Here is a 15,371-nt window from a genome sequence, read left to right on the forward strand (position 1 = left end):
CTGCTGATGGTGGCGCTGCCGCCGCCGTTTCGGTGGGCAAGCGACCCGCAGCTCGGCCGCACCTGAGCTTCGTGCCTGTCTCGACGGCGCAACTGAGTGGGTTTGGCGGTCCGTGGGGAGCGATGCTGCGCAACGCGACGAATCCGTCCACCGTCCTGGAGCTGGCTGTGCCTGTGCACCGCGGTTACTTTGTTGCTGCCGACGAGACGCTAGTCATTCGCTGCGACGCTGTGGCGGTGTTCGGCGGCTGCAAGGGTGTGCTGCTTGGGTCCTTCACAATCAGGTCTGACACGCTGCCCGCCGCTGCCAGCGCCCTCTCGGCGATCACCGGCGTTGTTGCGGGTGCGGCGGCTGTTGCCGCGGTGGTGACCGGCGGGCCGGGCTCCATCCTGGAGATGCAGGCACTCGGCGTGTTTGCGAGGATGTCATGCGCCTCGGCGCAGGAGCGTGGGAGCACCGTTGCGCTGCCGTACTTCCTGTCGGTGTTCGCTGCCCTTGACCCGCTGTGGATGGTGGTGGGCAACGCGCTGCTGGCCGCTGTGTTCGGGTGCGTGCACTGCGGTGTGACGGCGGCCTTCCAGCGGTGGCGCGGCGTGGACGCGGCGAGTGCGTGGGCTGCGATGCGCTTCCCGAGCCTGACTTACGTCGTGGCGCACGCGATGCACCTCGGCATTTTCTTTGGCTCCGTTCTTGCACTGGCGATACCCGACGCCCGCGTGCAGCACCGCGTGATTGGTGTTGTTGGCGTGCTGTACGGTGTGGCGTTTCCTGCTGGCGTGTGCTACCTGATTGCCCGCCACACGGGCGCGAGCTTTACGAGGTACTGGCAGTTTTCGAGGAAGCCGCTGCACGAGCGTCAGCTGTACCCCGTCGGGTATTGGTGCCCCGCGGCGCAGCAGCGGATGTACGGCGGCATGCTGACGAACATGAGGGGCAGCCACGTGTACTGGTGCGTGTTCCAGCTGTTGGTGCTGTGTGTGGTGTGCCTGATTGCGGCTGTGCACTCGCCTGTGGGAGGCTGCTACGTCCAGTACTTCTGCATGGCGGCTGTGCTGCTTGCGGGTGCGGGCGTGGTTGCCTTCACGAACATGATGCGCTCGGCCTTCCTGACGGTGATGCACACTGCGGGCTTTCTGCTTCTTGCGACGCTGTGCGTGGTCAGCGCGGCCAACCACCTTGCGCCGAGCGATGGCGGTGCGAGGGCGTACGCGGCCATCGTGCTGCTGCTGACGACTGTGCTGCTTGCGGTCACAGTGTACGGCGTCGTCGTGTGGTATGCGGAGGACCGCCACTGGCAGGAGCTGCGCGAGCCGCGGCGTGGAGGGCTGGAGGCGCTGCTGCGCAATGACGAGGAGAGCGACGAAGAAACGCAGAAGCTCCACGACATAAAGTTATTGTCGTACGCCTCAGGCACCACCGTTGCGTCGTCGTACCGACCACCCGCATTGCCGTAGCAGCCCATGGCCGGTGACACCCGCTCAGACGCACAGAGCCCGCCGGACCGTGCATCCAGTGCGAGCTGTATGATCGATTACGCTGCCATGTGACGTGTAACACGCGGAATTAGTAAGTGTGATGTGCTTGAAGGGCCATGGCTGTGCTGCGCATCACAGCCGTCGTTAACCGCAACGATACTGTTGTTGGTCGTTGTTTCTATCGATTTGTTTCTATTTTGAGCGGGTGCTTCCAGGAGTTTTTCCCGTTCCACGCTGACTGTGTGGAAGGGGATCGAGTTGTCGCTCTTGTTACTGCTGATGTCATGTTGTACCGGACTGTAATTCCATGGAGTTGCGTGCGAGGAACCCAACGCTCGTTTTGTGCAATGGAAAAAGGATTCAGCGAACCGCCTAGCGGAAGTAATGAATTGCAGCTTTGCCTTACCGCGGATTTGCATGCAAGAGGCATTACGGTCCTCAGAAGCAAAGCGGCGACAGAGTAGTAGCATGGACCCGTGCTTCCAGGAACGCCTTTGAGCGGGTTGTGTATTGAGGCGCGACCTCTTTCTCTGATTTAGGCCTGCCCTGCTTTGTCGAGTGCACAGGGCGATTGATGTCTCTTTAGCGGTGGAAGTGACGGACAGAGTCATCGCAGTCACGTTCCACACTTATCCTTGAGCGCACCACCGCCATGGCTGGATTCCTCAGGTGTGTACGTGGAGCGTGGGGAACTTGGATGACGCGGCGTTGGGATTTGTTGCCCGTGAAGGCCCGCGTGTTTTGTGTGTGCAGGAGGTGTGACGGCCGCTTCCGGCAACCTGCACATCCATTCACGGCGCGGCCTTTGATTTACTTGGCAAACCCCATTTCACAGGCAAGGAAAAGTGCTGCATATTGGCCACGCTGGTACGAGGAAGCCTGCACGAGCACGTTGGTCATTTTAAGAACTTCAATCCGGCCGTGCGAAATTCATGCACCACAGCAGATACAGAGGGGTGTGGTGTTGGCACAGAGAGTACGGTATACACCGAGAATTTTTCCACGGCGGCGTGCGTGTATGCACCTTTTTGCTGAATCGTGGAAGCACGCGAGCACATGTCGACGGTTCTGGATCACCTGGTGACTCACATCGTGGACGTACCCTTTCGTCTTGCCCGCAGCACCGAGGAGCGTGCACACGGACGCAGATTGTCGTTGGCCACTGCGACGTATCCGAGAACGAAGCATGTGATGCATAAGCCAAGACGGCGTCCGACCTCACACAGCTGACAGGCACATGGAGCACCGGCATGGTCGCATTGGCCGAGAGTATTATTCGTGCCCGACAGCTCAAGCCCGAACCTCGCCGCACCACCGTGACAGGCGACTGGGAAGCCACGCACACGGACTCCACCTCACTAATGGGAAGAGGCCGCACTGGTCCGCTTCCGCAGCGGGGTTTCGCACAAATACGGATGGCTGCTGCGGCCACTGCAACTCGCCATCCCGAGCAAATGCCGTCGCTGCGTCCCGGATGCCCCACCGCAGGCACGCAAAGAACTTCGCACGGAAACTTCTTAGCCTCCCGCTGGACACCACCCCGACACGATCCGACGCCCCGGCATACCGCCCGGTGTGCGGCAAGCACTGCAGCTGCCGCGTGAGTGTCGTGACGCACGGGTTCAACTCCAGTGGCGTTGCGCGCTCCCTGGCGCTGTGGAAAGTCAATTTTCCCAGTGAACCGGAATAGCCACCCACCAGTTTATCGAGGACGAGAGCGAGCGATGGCACACCGATCGCACCTCCGCCACAGACAGCACAGTCCAGGTCGAGGCCACTCCCATGCAGTCTCTGCACGGCGTCGTACGACCCACGAGACGGGCTCATTCTTTATCTCCGGCACTTTTAGAATTAATGCTGCCTCCTGAAAAGTAGGAAGCGTCTCCTGGAAAACGACGATTGGACTGCATCCCCCTGTTCGAATGCGCTTACAGTGAATTGAAGGGTCAAACGAAGGCGAGGCTAATGCCCCATTTACGCGCACACGAACGCTCTGTTCCAGAGCCACAGCCGGCACAAGGACCCCGACTGTAAGGAGGTCACGACGCCAAAAATAGAGATTGGACACCCGTGCGCGCCGGAAGGGTTGAGCCAAAAGAGGAAGAATAGCAAACCCACACAGAGACTCCGTCCCCGAAGGAGTCTTTGGCCTCCGCGAGGAAGGAGAATGCCAGCAGGGAAGAGTGTACTGTTTGCCTAACGTGGCACGCAACCGTCCAATCATTAACGTCACACTTTTGCCGAGTCCATGACGGCAGAGGGTCAGGCCGCCGAGGAGGCGCACGTCGCCCGGCGACGACAGCTCTATGGGATCAATACCGGCTGAATTTCACCGCCCAACACGCGGTTTTCAGCGCCACAACAATGATGGACGGACTCGCCACCGCACGGCATGCCACTGGTAGCGACCGAACATTGTGGAACCCAGCCGACATGGGCAGCGCGAAGAAACAAGCATGCACCTACTCCGTTGCTCGGCTTTTCCGACAATTAGAAAAAGCAACAACCATGGTGTGGACGCAGGGGGAGTGGGGAGTATGTGCCTTACGAAAAGTCTGACATAGTTTCTTCTTTTCGAGGCGGAAAGGCTCTGCCCCCAACAGTACCTTCGCGTGGCAAGAAGGCACATGGCTTTTCGCATATGCGGCACAACGTCGATGCTGCTGGAAGGCGCACTCCATCTTTTGTTATTTATAGATCAGTTTTTTTGTTGATTTATTGATGTGTTGTTTTACCGATTTCCGGCAACAGTGAATTATTTAGCTAACGCGCCAGCGCGGGGAGGATGCCTAACGTGTGTGTGTTACACGCCCTCCGCTGCAGCTCCCTCTCCGGGTGTCGGGGCTTTCCTTCACGCCTCCACTCAGCGGGGCTGATGTGTTCTCCTATAGAAGCTGTTGTGCGGGACATAGGATTCAATTGAGAAAGCAATAAGGATAAAAAACAACAAGGCTCTTTTGTGACGTGTGCCACGTGGAAGTGACAGTTGTGCGTTGCTGGTCGCTGAGGGAGGGCGTGGGGGCCATGGCTGCAGCGCACCACAGCCACCCATCGGACTCTGCAACGGCATTGCCGCTGTTTTTTCTGTGCACTGTTTCTATTTTTTGTGTTGTTGTGCCTGCAACGACTGTCTCCTGTTCTACGAGGACTATGTGGGAGGGCATGCTTGTTTTTCTCGTTATTTATTGTTGTTGTATAAAATGAGAAAAAAAGAAAGATGAACAGAAAAATTATGCGGGTTGATGTATTTTTTGTGCATTTATATATTGATATGTTTTTGTGGATTATTCTATTATTATTTTCTATTTTTTTTCTTTTTTGCGTTGCTCCACACATGTCTCAGTGTTGCTTTATTGCGGTCACACACGGGTGGGTTGAGTCGCGAATAGTTTTTTTATTTTTGGTGCCATTTCGTGTTATACGCTGACGCGGCCACATTTGTCAAGCATCCACTCTCCACAGCATGGTGCCTGATATTTTGGAGTCATCTCAGATGTAACGCCGGCACCACCGCCGTGGCACGCATGGGAGGTAAGATTGGACGCGGCATAGCGAAAGATATTGTGCTGCACATGTGTCTGTTGCATTTGTTCTGTTGAGGAGGTCTTCAATTCAGAGGAAGAGGGATGGACACTGCACGATTCCGAGGCTTGGAGGAGTTATTGCCCCCTTTTTTAAACATATTTTTTGTATGATCCCTGGCCCCACTCGTGTCTGTTTCGATTGCCTCCCCTGAGTGGAGCTGCGCCATGGCCATTATTATCATTATTTTTTTGGTTTTTTGCGGAAAAACACATTGCGAGTGACGAAACCACAATTCATGCATGCGGCGTTCAGGGAAGTACGCATTTGAGGTGGGGTGCACATATGTGGATGTCACGTGAGAAGGAAGGGGGGTTGACTGCCCAACCGCCACTCCTTTTCTGGAGGGTGTGTTCCTTTTTTCTGTTGCCCTTTTGTGTCGGGGCACGGCGGGATTGGACAGCACCGTCCCACGAAAGTCTTTGCGCACATACACACTCTGATGTCACTGTCGCCCCCGGATTCGGAAGCAAAACCCAAATTCCTGCTGCTTTTTGCATTGGCGCAATTATTTCTATTTATTAACTGATGCCATTCTGTCCGGCGTGTCACTTTGATTGGATTGTGTGGGATTTCTCGCCAACACTATCAAACAAAACAGGCTGAAGAGTTTACTTATTTAAACGTCATCTTGCGCGCAAGTATTTTTTTCACATGTTCAGTTGATGTGCACTCAAGCAGCGAGGGATTTGGAACTATGCGTGCGTGGAATTCTTCCTGCCATGTGAACTGCGGGCAGCACCGAGGGACTGTCACTTTGACTCCGCAGAGTTGTTGTGTCTCTTTGGGGGTTGGCAGGGAAATTCCATGCAGCCAGCTACTGCTGGTGTGTCCCCAAATGTTGTCACTCCATGCGAATAATGTGCTTCAGCGAGTGAGGGGGATGATTGGGTTTGTGTGCACTCTGATTGTGTTTGCTGCCTTGTGCGGGCACGCAACACTTCAGGGGTGGTAAAATGGAGCGGGGCGATGCATGGCTGCGTCCCGCCCATTGCTCACTGCACGATGGTGTGGTGCACATTGTGGTGTTGACTCTGCGATGTGACTGCGGTCTCCTGCGCGGCAATGGCGGTGGGTGGACGAGAGTGCTGACCCGCGGCGGGACGGTGGGATCGTACCTCCTTTTGTGATTTTTACTTCACCCTTTGAAGGTGTGCACTTATTTTGGTGTCGGTGATGGGGCAAACGGACAGACAACGTGAATAAAATAAAATAAAAAAGGACGATAATGTGGCGGTGTTGTGGCCGATTGCACGTTGCGTTGCTGCGGGGTGAAGGGGTATATTATCTACGACGTGGCAGAGGAGGTGTATCGTCCGTCTGTTGGTTTGCCTTGCAACAGATGGGGCATGATTGTGGTAACATCACCAAACGAGAATAAATACGAGTTGTGGGCTTGTCAAAACTTACCCTTACAAATCGTAATGAATTGTCCTGACGAGAGCGATGTGAGGAGAATGCGCGTTTGGGAACAACGCAGTAAGCCTCCGCAGCAGCAAGCGGAATACTGGCGAGAGGTGAGGGGTCGCATGGATAAAGTTGGACCGATTCTTCGCCACATCTTTGATGAGCAATCATATGATGATCGGATTGAGAAGTGTCACGAAACCGTGGAAGAGACGATTTCCCCGGAAACTCAGTATTACACTGGTTTGGGGAATTCTACGATGTGGGGCGGTAATAGCGTGTTCCACTGGCTTGCGAAGGTTGCACGAATACGAGTGGAAGTTTGCAAGGGTGGATTTTCTTTGAATTTGCCGATATCTGACCATCTCTGTAACAAAACGTTGTGCATGTTGGCAAAGTTAATGCAGCAGGATGATTTTAATTCACTCATATTGAGACTCAAGCATAATCTTGTATCAAAAATATGGAACGGTGTACCGTGTTTGCATTTTTGGATGCGGACTTCATAACTGCAATACGACACAAAGTGAGGGAGCTGAAGCGAACAGCACTACGTCAGCCACACCGCAGTGCGCTGGAGGTGTACTCACAGGAGCACCCCGCCAGGTACCATGTCTTACCGCCACCGCATTACTTTTATGAGAAGGTTGGCGTAGATTGCTGTGTGTTGTACGTACCGGAGGTGGAGGACTTTCCGCTGTTGGACGCTTTCTTTTGTGGACTCAAATCCGAAGACGCTGGTTGGGCTGCGGATGGCTACGGCGGGTGGGCATCACACGACAACCAGCACTGTGAGGCAGTTCACTGAGTGCCTGGCGGCATATTTTAATGGTTGGGAGGAGTTATCCCGACAACTGTCGTGGGAGATGATTTATGTGCAGCAGGCAGGCAGCATGCCGATGAATGGCTGGCGGAGATGTGATGTTGTAAATTCCGATAATGTGAGCGGCGCGGACAACAATGAAATTGCGGTGTTCTGGAAGGAGAAGGTGCACCAGTACCAAGTGTCAATATCATCCGAAGACGCCTCAAGAAGGTTTTAAAATTGAGGAGTAATTAAAGGAATAAATAGGAAAACAAATTGGGGAATTGCGGGGGTAGTTTGAGTTCTGGTAACAAATATTGTGGGATTTATATATTTTTGGATACTTGTGTGTGTGCATGCGGTGCGGGTGCACCAGCATCAGGCGGTGGCATAGCATACAAATACCAAAAATGTCCAACACTATCGAACATAACAGTGGCAGAAGAAATTAGGGAGGGAAAGGGGTTGTTTGGTTTCTGGTGAAAAACATTGGGTGGTTTTTATATGTATGTTGTTAGTTGTGTGCATACGAGGCATAATTGGAAAACTGCCTCGGTATGAGGGAATCATTCTGTTTGGCGCTGTCGCAGTACTACTGCAATGTTTATTTTCTTCTATTGTGTTCTAAGGCCCATCACGAACAGAGGCGTCTTAAGGGATGGACGAAGGATAAGGTCTATTGAGGAAACAGTGCACTCCGTGTGACCGCATGGGGCGAGGCACCGCGTCATGGATGGGTGAGGATCCGCTTCCGCTTGTGGCTCTTTGGGTGATTGCTCGCTTGGTGTGCGTTGTGTGTTGGCTGCGGGGCTGTGGCCGTATCCCGTATTGTCGGGAGAATCCAGGAGAAAGCGATGCTTCCCTCGTGGGATTGTTGTTGGCGCAATGCAGACGGCATCTACCGGCACCCCGACTAGTCGCGTCGTGCCGGGACACAGTTGTGGCACCACGAGGTGTGAGGGGACGTGCTACCGCGGTGCGGGCAACACGATTTATTTGGGAAAGCACGAGGGAGGACAACAGAGGCGCAACTGTGCGTGCTGCAGCAAGTCGGCACTGATGCTCTTTTACTTTTTCGGCACTGGAAACTGAGAGGGTGCGCCCTGCGCCTGTTGCCAAGCACTCTCATAGCCACGTTTTGAATGGTGCGTGTTGTTGTTTCTCTGAAGCGGGCTTCGTGTGTCAACGCGACAGGGAAACACAGTTGGCGGTGGCAGGAGTTTTTCCCGGAACGGCACTGGAGTGCAGGGTTCCCAGAGTCGGTCTCTCGCCGAGGCGGGGACGGCTGTCAGGGATTGCCCCGAGGCTGCTTCTCAATGCCGTTGTTGTTGTTGTTGACGGCAAATCGCTGATGGGAGGGCGAGAGATAGTGTGCTGTCGTGTGATTTCTCTCAGTGGCACCCGTTGGAGCGATGCATGTGTGTTTGCCTCGCAGATGTGGTGTTTTGTATCCCTATTTCACGCTATTCGGTGCCGCCGAAGTGGACGGGGAAGTGATGCACTCACGAGCTGCACGGGTGTGGTGGAAACGGTTACGCGAGCCTGTGGAGGATTCGAGCAAATCCAAGTGTACCATGCGGTTTGGGTCCACAAGGAAGGGAGAAACAGTGGGTGGCTGAGGGGAGTTGCAATACACGCGGCTGCGGAAGATGACATGCGTTGCTGAGTTCACGTTGACTGCCACTTTGGATGCTTTTTCTCGAGGCCGTGAATCCTTCCTAATTTACTTGGAGGTGCTTGATGGCGCCAGTTGTGGAAGGCATTTTCATTTCATACGAGGATGGCACACTGGAGACAAGGACGAAAGAGAGCGACGCCTCGCCAAAGGAGCGGCTGCTGGAACGTTGACGAGACTCGGGATTGTCTGCACGGCCAGCTGCATTTCCTCTGCAGGATGTTCCTTGAGGCGTTCATTGGCGCGAGAGTGAGGTGCACTCACGGACAAGCACCGCAACAACAGTGTCGTTGGATCCCCGTTGCACGAATGAGAAGGCGCACATCAGGCGTGGCAGGTGACGCCCCCTGCGGGCCCTCCCACCGCCTCCTCTGTTTCACACCTTGGCATTTTCTGCGCTGTGGTCACCGCTCCCATTGGCCGTCCTCTGTGACACGAGAGCCGCCTGTATTCCTCTCCGTCGCATTGCAGAGTCGTGAGGAGGGTTGGAAGGTGCGTTTAGGAGCCGTGTGACCTCTGCGAGCATGTCCTCTGTTTTTCTGAGGTGTTGAATTTTGGATTACCGAAACGCACCTTGAGTGGCTTGCGTTAGAGGCAAACATAACTGAGGGACAGACGCGTTTGTGGAAGTGAAGGAGGGCCGCACCATTGGGAGGAGGAAGAGTGAATGGGTGGGTGTGTCTGTGGCCCACATGTGGTGCCCGACTGGTGCTTCACGTTGTTTGGTGCTGTTATCATTTGCATCCACAAAGAATGGCAGTGAGTGCTGCTTTTCCCAACTCTCTTACTGTGTCTGTGTGTTGCGTGTTTGTGGGCATGACTCTTCTTTCGTGCTGTGCATTTTCCGCGTAAGCTGTCGATGGTCTGTGTGAAATATGTGATGGTTTGCGGCATTTTGTTGGATTGTGCTTTGATGTTTGCCGCGGGGTGACAGCCGGATTGGAGGCGTTGCTTTTTCTTTACTGTGACCACGTGCGGTGTTTATGGGAGGCCTCTCGGGGAAGCGCCAGCCGACATTGTTGTGAAGCTCAGGCATGGTGCCACACTGCTTATTGGAGTGGAATGAGTTGAGAGGTTTGCACATAAGCTCCTGTGCATTCTTGCCGTGGTGCTCCTCATGCACAGCCCATGGAGACGACCGGTTGAGAATTGTCAATGGGCTTCTTGTTGAGTCGAGGGGCGCATACCGCCTTCTGTGCTCATTGAGAGCCCGGGCGTCACGGATGATGCATGGGGCAGGCAGAACCTCGTGCATGGCGGAAGGAGGAGACTAGGGGCTGGTTGTTTGATTGTTAGCGACGAGTCCTGCCTCACTGCCTGGAGGGGGCTGTTGTTCGCTGGGGCAACCTGTTCTGTGTGTCCAGACACTGCTTGCGCCGAGTGGCGTGGTGCCGTGTTGGTGTGTGCGGCGGCATCATGCGGGGCGGCTGCGTGGCGTTTACGGACTGTGTGGCTGTGGGTTGATGCATGTGGCGGGAGGCGTGTCTGAGGGGAATCCGCGAAAGGAGGAGTGACCTTCATTTGGCGGTGCTGTTGTGCGATGTGCAAGGGAAGAAGAAAAAGTTATTTCTGACACGTCGGTGGGTGTGCCACGGTCACCGATGAGTTCTCAGGGAGAGGGAAAGGCGGGAAGGAGGACGGAGACTGTGTGCACCCGCTGCGGCGTGCGGTGCGACAGGATGAGATTGCCATTGTGAAGGGTGCAACGGCCGTTATGCGTGCAGCAGAGCGTCATCTGCATCTTTGTGTCCGTCGAGCTTGCAGGTGCCGCGAGGAGGTGCAGACGACCTCTCATCATTGGGCTGCTAAGGCCGTTTTTCCTCTCTGCTCGGCGGGAGAAGCAACTCTTCCTGCACGTGACGTGCTGTTCTGCATCGATGCTCCCAACGGGGTGTCACGCCGTCGTGTCATTGCAGTGCGACGCTCGTGCCCCTCACTGCACGAGTGGCCCCCTGTCATTTGTCCTGTTCGCAGGTCCATGGCCTGCGGTCCCTCATTGGGAGGCTGCTCACTTTTAAAAATTATTTTTGTCTGTTGTTGAGAAGCGCTGGCGAGTAATGGCTGCGGGGATGGTGATGTTGTGGTTCGCCGTCTCATCTCTTTACTTGGCTTGTTGTGCTGCCTTTCATACGCTGTTTTTTTGTTGCTTTCCTTCAAGAAGGAAGTTACTGCGAGCGCGAATTGCCACTGTGAAATTGCAAGGCACTGAAAGGACCAACAACATTACACACACAGACACACACATATTTATATGCTCTCACGTGTTGCTGCTGTGAAGGCACCCCGCACACACAACCGTCGCCGCGTGACCGGATCCAGCGGAAGGAGGAGGGAAGGAAGGGGGAGTGGGCCGCAGAGGCCCAACATGTCCCGGCGTGTGTTTGCTTCCGCGGTGCTGCTGCTCCTACTTGTTGTGTGGATGATTTGCTGCGGCACCTGTGTAGCTGTACACGCTGTGGAGAGAAACTTAGGGGACTTGCAAATGCGGCCGGAGATCGCCATGTTTTTGCCGAATAAGACGCAGGTAGTATCAAAAAGTGGTGGTGAAGGCAAAGTGAAGAATATCTTTGCTTCACCCTCTCTCGTCAGTGCTGGTGGAGTGATGATTGCATTTGTTGAGGGCCGCAACAAAAATAAACGTTTTTCAGAAGTGATTGATCTCAGTTCTTCTGATATTGTTGCCGGGTACATCAAGGCTCCAGAGACGTGGCAGTCTCTTGTTGCTGAGGTAACCAAAGATGACTGGAAGGCACATACTGTCCTTGAGAGTGTGGACAATTGGAATCATGTGGGTGTTGCGAAGCTACCCACCGGAATTACGAGGGGCAATAAAGTGTTTCTGCTAGTGGGGAGCTATGAAGAGTGGCGTGAAAATGATGGTGATATTTGGAAGACCGAGGCATGGAACATTAAAGTGATTGAGGGTGAGGCCACGCAGTCCACGGAAGTTGAGCCGAGTCAACCGATCAACTGGAGTGAGCCCAAACCACTGTTCCAAACTGACTCTCCTAATAATAAGGGTGAGCTAAAGGAATTTTTGGGTGGTGGTGGCTCAGGAATTGTGATGGGGAATGGCACGCTTGTGTTTCCCCTGACGGCGAAGGATGAAAATGATAAGGTTGTCTCCCTAATCACTTATTCGACGGACGACGGCCAAAAGTGGGAGATACCAGAGGGCGTTTCTTCTGCGGCATGCCATTCCCCCCGAATCACCGAATGGGAGGAGGGAACACTTCTCATGGTTACTTATTGCGAGGATGGCCGCAAGGTGTTTGAGTCGCTTGACATGGGGAAAACGTGGACGAAGGCCATCGGGACACTCTTGGGCGTGTGGCTCAAATCAGGTCCAGAACTTCTGGAAGTAAGTTTGCGTGTGGATGCTCTCATCACCGCGACCATTGAGGGAAGGAAGGTCATGCTGTACACTCAGAAAGTGAGACATTCTCTGGAAGTGGATGAACCCAACGCACTCCACCTTTGGATCACGGACAATAGCCGCACGTTTCATCTTGGACCGTTTTCTGTGGACAGTGCTGAGAATATGACGTTTGCTAACACCTTGTTGTACTCGGATGATGAGCTTTTTCTTTCACAACAGAGGGGCTTTAGAGCAGGCACAGCCGTTTCACTTGCCCGCCTGACGGAGGAGCTGAATACGATCAAGTCCGTCCTCAGTACTTGGGCACAGCTGGACGCTTCCTTCTCCGAGTCGTCCATACCCACGGCTGGTCTGGTTGGATTTCTGTCCAATACGTCGTCCGGTGGTGACACGTGGATCGACGGTTACCGTTGCATGAATGCAAGCGTTACGAAAGCAACGAAGGTCAAAAATGGTTTCAAATTCACGGGGCCTGGGTCCAGGGCAACATGGCCCGTGAACAGTCGGTGGGATATAAAACAGTACGGCTTTGTGGATTACAACTTCACTCTTGTGGCGACGGTGACCATCCACCAGGTTCCGAAGGGGAGCACTCCTCTGCTGGGTGCGAGTCTGAGGGACAGTAAGAGGACGAAGTTAATTGGCTTGTCGTACGGTGCGGGCGGTAAGTGGGAAACATTGTATGACGGGACAAAAACAGTACAGGGTGGCACTTGGGAGCCGGTGAAAGAATACCAGGTGGCGCTAATGCTGCAGGACGGCAAAAAGGGCTCCGTGTACGTGGATGGTGAGCTTGTGGGGAGCTCGGCGATGTTACCAACACCTGAGGAGCGGTGGATTGAAGTTTCATACTTCTAAATTGGGGGCGACGAGGGAGACAGCGGCAGCAATGCGACAGTGAAGGACGTCTTTCTGTACAGCCGCCCACTGAGTGTCGGCGAACTAAAAATGATCAAGAAATTTGAAGATAAAAAAGGAAGCGGTGATGGCGAAGATAAAAAAGGAATTGGTGGCGCTGAAGTTAAAAAAGGAAGCGGTGACGGTGAAGGTAAAAAAGGAAGAGGTGACGGCTCCATGCGTGAGGGTATGTCTTGGGTGCTGCTTCTGCTGGGGATGCGGGGCATTACGGCCATTTACTGAGAAATCGCAGTGAGGATTTCCTGCCTCCAGCGGGAGCTATATGTACTTCTCCACTCACCCTCCGAAATAATTGACTTTTGTGCGGATGTACCTTTTGTTTTGTATATTTTTAGTCGATTCGACTACCCCTTTCTGTCCGTGTAATTCATTATTTAAATGGCGTGCTCTCCCTCCCGGGACTGCATTGCGAGGTATTTGTTTTTGCTTTATTCCATATGCACTTTTTTTTATATATTGGAATATTTTGAGATTGGCGGGATGTCTTTGGTGTTTCCGTCGGCCGATGACACGTGCAATCGGCATTGAGCGCCACGACAATGGTGCGGTGAAAAAGGGATTTAAGATGTGCAGCAACACACTGAATGTCCCAATGAAGTGTGGGTGTTGTGTGGACACCAGGAGGTTGAACGCCTGAAACAAATATATCTTTACTTTTGCGGTAAGAATATACACGTGTTTTTTTCTTTGTTTTTTTTCGTCACGATGTTTTTCTTTTTTCTTTTTTTGTTATATTTCTATGTGTGTGGAAACTGCTTCAAGGAATCTTTTTTTTTTTTCGTTTCAATTTTCTTTTTTTTTTTGAGCGTGAAAAACTTCTTCAAGGGGACTGTTTTTTGCGTTTTGATTTCTTTTTTTTTAAGTTTTTTTTTTTGTTTCTTTAAGCGTATTGTGGGTTGCCGTGCCATCTCGAGCCTTATTGGCCTTCTCTTCTCCTCCTTGTCCGTCCTGCACCTCTGCTGCGTGTTTTTCTGTCCTTTCACGTGCGTGGCTCTCTCTCTCTTTTTTTTTTTTTTTTGCGTTGCTGTGGGTGATCCCTGCGTGGTGCGCGTGTGGCCCCAAAACAAAGTTGTCCGAGGGCACACTTGTTGGCACGATGACCGCAGCGTGTAGCTGTCACTCTGTTCTCTCGGGAGATATGCCGCGACGCCTTCACTAGTGTGTTGCTTCGGAGACAGTGCGCCGGTGGCTGTGCGATTGCCGGATGGAGGGAGAGGAGCGGGAGGGAATTGCGTGAGTGCAGCGGTCAAGGGTCGCGCTGGGTATCTCGCCGCGGAGGGGATTGCCCACCCAGCACTGCTCGTGCCGAGCACCCTCTCTCTCTCACTCCGCAGCATCTTAGCCGACGCCAGCAGCACGCAGCGAGGCAGCGGATGCCGCCACCGCCACGAGTGCGGCTGGAAGGGAACATGTCTGCTGTTGCGTTTCGAGCGGGTCACACCGTGTGGCACAGTGGCGTGCCCACAACCCCCTCGCGGAGTCCGCACACGACACCGGGCAGTGGACGCGGAGTGTTTGCGTCGTGGAGGACACCGCGGTGGAGTCCCTCTTCCCTCCGGGTGGACGGTCGGCTAATTTTCCTCTCGTTCTTACCCATGAGGTTTTTTTTTCTTTTTTAGTTTAAGAACTCTTGCTGTGTTGGGGCGCGGTTTTGGAAAACCCATCACCTTTGATGGTGGGCTTGTGCTTCCGTTCGGTCCCTCCCTTTTACCGCATTGTCGCTTTCTAAATATTTTCTGATGACGAATGGAGCTGCAGAAGACACGCTGAGGCGTTGGGCTTCATTATCGATTCATTTATTTGATTATTTTTTCTTTTTGTACCTGGTGCGGTTTGCGGTGTCTCTGATAGCCTTCCCGCATGGAGGGCTTTATTGGGGCGCTCGAGCCTTTTTGTGCGGACGGAAGGCCAAGGACGTTATCCATGCGTGGCCATTGCGCTGGAAGGAATCTTTTTTTTTTACACATTGACACGGTGCCATTCCTGCGCACCTTCTTTTTCTTTTTTACTTCTTTTGCTTTTTTTAAGGAGATACTCCCTTGGATTTGCCTCCAACGGGATATGCGCGGAGTTACACGCGTTTAAAAAACCGAGACCACGAGCCTTTTTTGGAAAGGATGCTTTATCTTT

The 15,371-nt window shown here is 53.5% G+C and overlaps 3 protein-coding genes and 1 pseudogene across 3 annotated transcripts, besides 3 other annotated features; all 4 read left to right on the forward strand.

The window, feature by feature from the left end:
- Tc00.1047053506595.10 (dispersed gene family protein 1 (DGF-1), putative) lies at window positions 1-1,454 on the forward strand (the record flags this gene model as incomplete). Its single annotated transcript, XM_810079.1, has 1 exon — window positions 1-1,454. A coding segment is annotated over one exon (1,454 nt), but the record flags the coding sequence as incomplete, so codon positions are not given.
- Window positions 1-15,371: part of a sequence feature (areas not merged during assembly with more than two copies in the genome that could not be assigned to a particular haplotype) that runs on past the window's edge.
- Tc00.1047053506595.21 (uncharacterized protein) lies at window positions 2,713-3,165 on the forward strand (the record flags this gene model as incomplete). Its single annotated transcript, XM_810086.1, has 1 exon — window positions 2,713-3,165. The coding sequence occupies one exon, from the start codon at window positions 2,713-2,715 to the stop codon at window positions 3,163-3,165; it is 453 nt and encodes a 150-aa protein (XP_815179.1).
- Tc00.1047053506595.30 lies at window positions 6,407-7,507 on the forward strand (annotated as a pseudogene).
- Tc00.1047053506595.40 (trans-sialidase, putative) lies at window positions 11,196-13,181 on the forward strand (the record flags this gene model as incomplete). Its single annotated transcript, XM_810080.1, has 1 exon — window positions 11,196-13,181. One exon carries the CDS (start codon window positions 11,196-11,198, stop codon window positions 13,179-13,181), a length of 1,986 nt encoding a protein of 661 aa, XP_815173.1.
- Window positions 13,920-14,044: a sequence feature (T-rich).
- Window positions 14,074-14,123: a sequence feature (T-rich).

This window comes from Trypanosoma cruzi, genomic scaffold, assembly GCF_000209065.1.
Source record: "Trypanosoma cruzi strain CL Brener 1047053516651 genomic scaffold, whole genome shotgun sequence".
NCBI classification, from domain to species: domain Eukaryota; phylum Euglenozoa; class Kinetoplastea; order Trypanosomatida; family Trypanosomatidae; genus Trypanosoma; species Trypanosoma cruzi.